At 31.5% G+C, this 9,485-nt stretch overlaps 1 protein-coding gene across 1 annotated transcript; it reads right to left on the bottom strand.

Annotated features, from left to right (window-relative positions):
* Window positions 1–4,647: 4,647 nt before the first annotated feature.
* On the bottom strand, window positions 4,648–8,921 carry LOC126887517 (uncharacterized). The gene is made up of 2 exons (XM_050655144.1): window positions 8,816–8,921; window positions 4,648–5,567 (listed from the first exon to the last, which is right to left on the bottom strand). The coding sequence occupies exons 1-2, from the start codon at window positions 8,919–8,921 to the stop codon at window positions 4,648–4,650; spliced, it is 1,026 nt and encodes a 341-aa protein (XP_050511101.1).
* Between the last annotated feature and the right edge of the window lie 564 nt (window positions 8,922–9,485).

Here is a 9,485-nt window from a genome sequence, read left to right as displayed (position 1 = left end):
TAACCAAAAATTTTTCCAACCCTGAGAAGGAGTGGGAACCACCCCCAAGATAAAAGCACACATCGGCATAGGGTAGACTTTGAATTAGGAGAAAATTAGAGGCTATTCCCAAAATTTAATTAAAATGCATGCAGTAGGATAGAATTCGGAGGTAATATCCTATTCTTGCTCCCATTGACTGGCATATTTGGCTACCAATGATTTGGTGGATGAAAAAAAGTACAATTAGTAAATAAAGACCATCGTAAAGGCCAAAGAACTAAAAAAGAACGAGATATGATCAAAATGAAAGATGATCAATACAATAACCTACGAAATAATGTTTGGAGGCTATAAATATATAGACGATATACCAAAGATACAGATGCAGATTTATATTCATATAAAGAAAAATAAACTTTCCAGGTACAAAAGATAGGTATGCATTTTGGACACATTGAGCCAAAGTTGGAGATGATCGCTGTGTCCAAAAATTATTTACTTTTCCTTCGGTTTATCAAAAATTTTTGAATTTGGCCTAAAGCGTCGTATAAATACATCTACATCCAAATTACTGCCGATAAATTTTTGACACAGATTTCCCCTGATATGCAGTAAAAAAATTGTGTAAATATTGCAAATAATGCTATCTAGATCTACAGAATAATTATTATAAAGATACATATAAGATATAAAAAACACTAAAAACAGTTAAAAAAACATTTGTCAATATATTAGACACTATTTGTAATGTATATTGACTACAAAATAAAAAAAGTAAGTTCAGTCTTGTGATTTTAGTTAATTAAAAACTAAAAGGATAAATTTAATTCGAATGCACAAATTGATACACTAGACAAATTAGCAAAAAATATCAAAAAATTATATCTAAGGGGGCAAATAGGTTTTTTTAATTTCACGCCAAATTTGACATCTTCAAAAAATTTCAAATGTAGGTAATATAAAAATCCATACCATTTTTAATTAACATGTATTAGTGTAAAGTGTGAAAATAAAATTATTTTAACTGTTACAAAAAATTTCTTATTCATCTAACGGTCTGATAAGCTTTTTAATTTTGTTATAATTTTAAACAATTTATCACAAAGATTGCAAAACTTCAAATAAAAAAGTAATTTTTTGTGTTCTTTTCAATTTTTATGTATTTTTTTTTAATAGGGACCATTATATTTTCTAATTTCTCCAAAAAGTAAATGTCTTAACAAAAAATGAACTTCAATAGAAGTAAAACAAAAAAAAAATCACCATGGAATTTTTCTTTAAAAAACCACGAATATCTCGGAATCTTTTGAATTTTCTTTCTCGCCAAATATATGATCGAAAAATATGATTAAAATTTGATTCAAGAATATATTAGAGTATATTTTCACCATTTCATCAAAATTGAATAACTTTTAGAGAAATCAAAAATAAAAAACGAAAACATCTAAAAAACGATCTTCTTCGTGTTTCTGGGTAAAAGTGTTGTTTGTTGTAAATAAAACAAAAGTTGTAGATTTTTATACAGGTTGTTTCATTGGGAAACGGAAATACTTTAATGGTGAATAGAGGTCACCGAGCCGGTTCTAGATATAGTACATTTTTTGCCTTTCCGACTTTTATAACCGAGTGACAGGGTGTTTTATCGATTTTGCCCATTTCTTTCCTAAGCCATATCTTTAGAACCGCCCTGTATATTTTTTTGATATTTGGTACACATATGTCTCATTCAAAACCCAAACGACCGACATACTAACCATAAGAAAAATCCAGGTCCGGATTAACAAAAAATTATAAAGTAATTGTGACCTTAAAACAACACCCTGTATATTGAAATTTTGAAAATCTGTTTGCATATTTGAAAAGTGCACAAAAAAGTAAGTTTAATAGTTCGTTTAAATTTTTCGGCCAGGCAATTTTATGACTTTCATTTTGAAATTATATTGAATTTTTTAAGAACTTTGACATTAAAAAGCAGATATTATTAACTTTTAGTTATAAATTATTAAAGTTAATGAATAAATACTCATTTTAAAAATAATCAATACTTATTTACCACATTGGAACGACCCAATTACTAATGACAAGAAAAATCCAGGTCCGGAATAAGAAAAAAATATAAAGTAATTGTGACCTTGAAACAACACCCTGTATATTGAAATTTTGAAAATTTGTTTGTGTATTATAAAAGAGCATAAAAAACTGCGTTAAAAGGTGCATGTCAAATTTTTGCGCAGATAATTTAATTACGGCAATTTTGAAATCATATTGATTAATTATGTCAAGGTCACAAGAAGTTACCAGAAAAATGAAGAACAGTCAAAATATAATTAGAAAATCGATTCGAAATATTTTAAAACGAGCAAGGAAATGCATCGAACAAAATGGAGGACATTTTGAGCAACTGTTATAGTTCAAATATTTTTAATTTATGTTAAATTGTTGAATTGTAACGAATTTTTGTTTTATTAGATATAACAGTTTCTTTAATTATTTACTAAATCATTAAAATATCCCAATCCTCGCAATTCTAATTTTTAATGATGTGCATATAGCTACAAATCCAGAGAATCTATGAAGCCAGCGTAGTAAATAAGTATTAAGTATTTTTAAAATAAGTATTGATTCATTAACATTAAATTATTATTAAAAGTTAACAATACCTGGTTTTTAATCTCAGAGTTCTTTAAAATTTCAATATAATTTCACAATTGATATAATTAAATCAACGGCGAAAAAATTAAAATAAGCCTTTAATAACAGTTTTTCATCCTCTTTTAAAATGCGCAGACAAATTTTTAAAATTTCAATATACAGGGTGTTGGTTCAAGGTCACAATTACTTTGTATTTTTTTCTAAATCCGGACCTGGATTTTTCTTGTCATTAGTAATTGGGTCGTTCCAATGTGGTAAATAAGTATTGATTATTTTTAAAATGAGTATTTATTCATTAACTTTAATAATTTATAACTAAAAGTTAATAATACCTGCTTTTTAATGTCAAAGTTATTAAAAAATTCAATATAATTTCAAAATAAAAGTCATAAAATTGTTTGGCCGAAAAATTGAAGCGAACCATTAAACTTACTTTTTTGTGCTCTTTTCAAATATGCAAGCAGATTTTCAAAATTTCAATATACAGGGTGTTGTTTTAAGGTCACAATTACTTTATAATTTTTTGTTAATCCAGACCTGGATCTTTCTTATGGTTAGTATGTCGGTCGTTTGGGTTTTGAATGAGACATATGTGTACCAAATTTAAAAAAAATATACAGGGTGGTTCTAAAGTTATGGCTTAGGAAAGAAATGAGCAAAATTTATAAAACACCCTGTAACTCGGTTATAAAAGTTGGAAGGGCAAAAAATGTACTATATCTAGAACCGGCTCGGTGACCTCTATTCACCATTAAAGTATTTCCGTTTCCCAATGAAACACCCTGTATAATCTACAACTTTTGTATGTGAAATTTTTTGATACAATGTCAAATTTCGTCAAAATTTTACTACATTTTAACCCCCTTTAAATCACCCAAGGAAGTTTTCAGCTGTGTAATTTATTCTTGCTTTATATATTATCCCCCTACATATTAATTTTCATCATATAACTTTAGATAACTTTTTTTTAATTCAAATTGACCAAATTGACCTGGTATATTAATCGAAAAAGTATTATTAATACATCTGAAGTATCTTTTCCTTAGTCCAGTATAATAAGAAAATATTGATAAATACGTCAGTCAATGTATAACAATCACGAAGGGCATAAATAATCACAAAGAAGAATGACGTGTTTGAACTTCAGATGGCTATGTGCCTGTTGAGAGTATCATAGAGAGCTAAAATTACATACACTTGGTGGTAAATGAAGAAGAATAACTGAGACAAGGATAAGACTAGAAGATTATATGCAAACAAAGATCTTTTCTTCGGTCTCTGATCATGAACAGACAACATAAATTGGATATTTTGTATTCATTAGCCACAGTTGAAGGATAGTTGAACACAGACCTAGAACCAAAGACTTCAAGACTACCCTGTCAATTATTTGTATTAAGGAATATTCTATATTTTATGCAAACTTTGTTTACAAAATATATTACCTTTTTTTATAGGTACTGTTACTTAAAATACTAGGTTGAACTCTAAAAGAAGCCGATGACACTGTTATGATGGCGAGTCTGCAATAAAAAAGAGGCGCAGTAATAAAGTAAAGGTAAATTATTGAAACAAAGTTGCTCTGTTTTCTCAACCATGTTTAAAATTTATCTATGAAATGCAGAATATGGAGATGACAAGGCCATCTATGTGGTCAACCATTAGAAGAACAGCATATAATGTTGTCGATGTCTCGGACAAGGAAAGTATGTAAGTAGCAAATATTAACAATTTAGAAGAGTATTAAAACAGAAGTCTTAAAGAAAACTTAAGACTAGACAAAAATCTAGATCTACATAATGATATTATGATCAAGACGGGAGTGACAGAGAAAGAATGGAAACAATCAAATGCTAAATGTAAGAGACCGATGGATAAGAAGATAATATCCCAACAAAAATACTATGAAGAGACAAATAATACTTAAACCACCTAAAATTCAAACAAATCTCCGGTTAAAATAAACAATTACTTTTGACATCGTGATCACTGCTTAGTTTTCAAACATTCCTACTATAGGTTGGTGTCTTCGTTGCTTTTGTTCGAAGAACTTGGTAATAATTTCCCCTTTTCTTCACTATCACTATCATCACTTTCAGAATCTGTTTTCCTTTGTATCGGTAACAAATCTATATCTTCATTTTCTGTATTGATTCTAGTAAGGCTTTTGGTACTCAGATATCTTATAGTAGATTTCAACGTCGAACAGAATTCTGTACCTTCAGGATTTGTGTTTAAGTGAGTCATACTTTTGGTGCTTACAGGTTTCTTTCCAGCTTTAGTGGATAGTAATTTTATACTGTCATCTTTTGTACCAGTTTCTGTAATGTTTTCGTCACTTGATCCCAAATCTTCTAAAGTGTCTTTGGTTGACACCTTCGTTTCACCTGCCGATCTCTCATTTTCTAGTTCACTTTTACCTGTTGACTCCTTTGATTTAGAATCTTTGCTCTCTCGTTGCATAGCACTTCTAGACATTTTCTTTATTGTCTTTGATTTTAAGCTTTTACCTTTAATGTCTATTTTCTGAATACTTCCCCTTCCACTGTTGGAGTATGATGAGGAATATGACTCTTTCCTTGACCGGTGGCTAGAGCTGCTTTCAGAAAACTTTTCTGAACGAGGGGTTGGGGGTTTGGTCGATCCCCTGCTAGAAGATCTCCTGCTGGACGATCGGCGACCTCTTGAGCTAGATCGGCTACTTGCTGGACTGGGGTTCATGGAGTAGTTCCTCAGCGCTGAGCTAGGAGTTGATGGGGGAGAATGTGGTGATGGCCTTTGCTCCTTCTTTATTCCTAATTTCGTTAGACTTGAAGATACAGCGCTGACAGTAGCCTTCTTCACTGCTACTAGTTTTATTTTTAATGGGTTTTGACTGGGTGGTTTACTAGAAGGTCCTAGCAGTGCATCAGTTTTGGGGGTGGGTTTTTTACCTAAAAAAAATTTAAAAAAAGTTTTTATAATGTTTGTTCCATTAAACTTATAGATCAGCGGCACACCCCCAAAAAATCGCTTATTTCTCGAGATATTCTCCACGGTGGTTGGTCAATCGCTAATTTTGGTCATATTTAATGTTTTTGATGGTGCTGAGAACGAAACTAAGGTTTATTTTAAATTTTATGTGGGGGAACATTGTCAAAGTTCCCTAAATGCAAGAATTAAAACAAATACTTAACAAATGATTATTTGATGGAAAATCTTATTTTCTTCTCTGTTCTCTTCTCTTAGATTACAGTGAAACGGACAAATAAAAGCATCAATGAAAAAAAGAGAACTGAAGAAGATATTATATAAAAAGAAGAAGAAATGGCGATTGGGATGTGATAAACGACAGACAGGATATTCTGTTAAATACCATGGATAAGTAAATATACATGGCGTTAGTAAATAAGTATGACAAACTTTAAGGGATGAATTCTACATGAAAAAATAATGACAGTTTGTTCTATAAACGTATGCTTCGTTTCCGAGATACAAGGTGTTGAAATTTTTAATTCAAACTGCCAGTTTGTTTATTCCTCTAGTACCAGTTGAGCTATGAAAATTAAATGTGTTAGGTTTTACACAGCCTATGGTACTAAGTGAACTAGAGACAATTAGAAACAGAGAAGATGAAGATATTGTATCAACAAGGTAGAATTTAACCCTTAACTACTGATATATTTATATCATACCTTACCAAAAATATTTTGTTGTAAAATGTGTTTTTTAAAAGAATTCTAGAACGCCATTTGTGTACCTTCAAGTGGTATGTAATTTGACCTGTTCTCCACCGCTGCAGTTTTAGTATGGTTTAGTCTTTGAGCTACGTTGACGTAAAGTTTTCTTGCGGTACGTGATACCGCATGTCAATGTTTACGTTAATATAGTTAAAAACATTACAGTGTATTCTTTAACTATTAGTATGGCAGCAAGTTCATCCAGTTGTTCTACCTTCAAGTGGAAATTAACACGCATCAAGTGCTCTATTTTACTATTTTTGAGTTAATAACACTCAGATTTCTTTGTAATTCAGTTTATAAAGGACTTTGAAAGAACTTTAATCATTTTTTTAATATTATGCATGCGTTCATAATTTTCCTGAAAAATAAAGTATATTTTATTTGGAGCAGTATTTTATTCTACAGAAATGTGAAGGATCATTCCGTAGTTGATGTAAAAAACAAATACAATGATATAAGACAGATGTATATTGAAAACAAAGGAGAATAGGCAGCGGTATGACATACCGCATGTCAGTTGAAACATCCACGTCAGTAGTTGGGTTAAGAAAACCTTTTAGGGCAGTCAATGAGGATATTTGGCTCCGAATTCCATCCTACTACATCGATTTACTTGATATTTTAACAGTAAGTAGGAAATAGCTCAAGAAACAAAGTCTACTCTATGCCGATGTGCGCTTTTATCTTGGGGGTGGTTCCCACCCCTTCTCGGTGGTGAAAATTGTTTTGGTTAAAATAGCCATGGAAGAGGCTAGAGAACCTAATTTTAAGCAAAAACTGTTCTATAATTATTTTTTGAAAACTCAATACTTTTTGAGTTATTCGTGGTTGAAAATTGGCCATTTTGATTGAGAAATAACACCTTTTCGGACAGATTTTTGAGAATACCTTAAAAACTATGCATCTAACAAAAAAACTATATAAAATATTTCTGTAGGTTATAAAAAAACAAAGAGATTCGTTCCTTCATAAATCTTCTAGTTAAAATACAAAGAGGAATATGGTAGGTAAGCAGTCCCGGATTAAGAATCTTGAGGCCCCTAGGCAACCCAAGCTATGAGGCCCCTAAAAAACCTAGGCTTTCTCCATGTCAGTTTGCCTGTTACGAAATAACCCAACATGACTGTGTAGCAGAAATAGTTTTTCCTGCAAGCCTTGAAGCTTGTCTATAAAACATTTGAACTGCTCTAGTTCATCTTCAAGTTCAGATTCAACGTCATTGGGATAGTTTTCATGTACTTATACCCACTACACTCATTTATTAGAGTATCACTCAATTTTGTAAAAACACAAAAGACAAAATACTGAGTTCACTGACCCGTACACTGTCAACCGACGACTTTGCTCAGTAATTAGCTTATCGAACATTGGTGGATACGTTTCAACCTTTAACGTTTGTCCACAGTGTAGAAAAACTTCCATTGAAATATTGGCATCATCAAAATGTAGTTTTCTTGCTGGTTTTCGTTTCCTCGTGTCGGAATATTCAGAGTATTGTAGATCACAGGTGTTCTGCTCGTAGTAAGCAAAATTATATCTTTGGGATTAAGAACTTCAAAAGTGAATTTAGAAGTTGAACTGCAGTTTGAAGTTCAATCTCTTCTCTTTGTAATGATTGACTTACAGCGTAGACGCGTTCTAAAATTGTTGCGCAAAACTCATTCTTTTTGAATGTTTCATTTTTTACATTTCTTTCAAGAAACACTTAGCCTCATGAACTGTTTCAGCTTTCTGATTAGTGTCTTCAGCAAAAGCATGAACAGCAGATTCAAAAGCGTTGTAACCTTTAGACAAAAGTCTTGTTGCATGTGCCCTTGCAGACTATCTTGTGCTGCTTGTTCGTTTAAGTACTAGATCGTGGCGAATCAGATCGCTTAAAATCGCAGATATTTATAGTGGAGTTTCATTTCAGCATTTGATCATAACTTCCCAACGGTGACTAGAGGCTGCAAAAAGTAGTAGCTACACGGTCTGAGCAAACCCAAAATACGATATTTAATTTGAGAATACGTTAGCCAATCTCTTTGAATTTTTGTTCCACGGATATATTTTCGAAAAACCATAGATTTTGTAAAAATCTTGTAATGCCTTCAAAATTTTTTTTGATGCTGAAAAACTTTCATCAAGATTTTTACATTCTGAAGACTTTTCCCGATACAAAATCTCCATACTTCTTCAGTTATTGTATTCCGTAATCCTATGTGGTTTTCAGGATTTAGAACCCAATTATTTATGTTTAACTTCAATTTCTAAGTTAGTTTCGGTTTCTGGTTCTTTAACTTCTTGAACTGGAATAGAACTGTCGTTACATGTTTTTTAATCTTCTTCAGTTACGGAAACTGTTTCACTCAGTTATTTCTATTTCATCACGTGCATTTTTATTGGTTGCAGCTTCACTAGCTATGGATTTCCGTGTGAAACTAAATTTAAGTCAGTTTTGGTTATGTTTTCGATCTTGCTTAAGGGTCTTTTCTTTCTCCTGCTTTTTCTTGGGTTTTTCTGCTCCACTCTCGAATCGTCTTTCTTATTTCCATCTGTAGTACTGTTCCTCTTATCAAAAGGCATTAATTAGCGATTTATTCTCACAACATATACATTATATTAGGTGAACAAAAGTATGCATTGTAATGTAATTTTATACGGCCACCATCACTCTTATGATATTGCTCGATATTTGAATTTTTTAACATTTATAGTTTTTATTTAATTCTAATTATTATTTTTTCGTTTTGGGCCCTGCGAGGCCCCCTTTGGGGCCGAGACCCCTAGGCAACTGCCTACTTTGCCTATTGGTTAATCCGGCACTGTAGGTAAGAAGAGTTTGTTTTTTTGCTGCATGCTCAAATCGGTGTATTCAACTTGAAATAACAGAGAAACTGTCGATTTTAGGTGTATAATGATACTAATAACTTTTGTAGTGCTTGAAAAGACCTTTAAAATGAGCAATACTAAATGTCGATTACAAAAATTCGAAATTCTGCAAAAAAATTGATGACTAATGTATTTTAAGAAGAAATGAGAAGTATATTTAACCCCTCATCCATCAGAATTTAAATACATCGTTTTCCTTCTACATTATTTTTTATTATAGTGTTATTTCTATGTTCGAAAAGTTAAACTGGATTAAAA

The sequence above is a fragment of the Diabrotica virgifera genome, chromosome 6 (genome assembly GCF_917563875.1).
Source record: "Diabrotica virgifera virgifera chromosome 6, PGI_DIABVI_V3a".
Taxonomy (NCBI): domain Eukaryota; kingdom Metazoa; phylum Arthropoda; class Insecta; order Coleoptera; family Chrysomelidae; genus Diabrotica; species Diabrotica virgifera.
This window is presented reverse-complemented; position numbering and strand designations above follow the sequence as displayed.

Coding starts and splice junctions, on each gene's coding strand:
- LOC126887517 (XM_050655144.1), bottom strand. CDS start 8,921: ATGCCTTTTGATAAGAGGAACAGTACTACAGATGGAAATAAGAAAGAC. Junction 5,568..8,815: donor GAGAAAGAAAAGACCCTTAA/GCAAGATCGAAA, acceptor AATTTTTTTTAG/GTAAAAAACCCACCCCCAAA.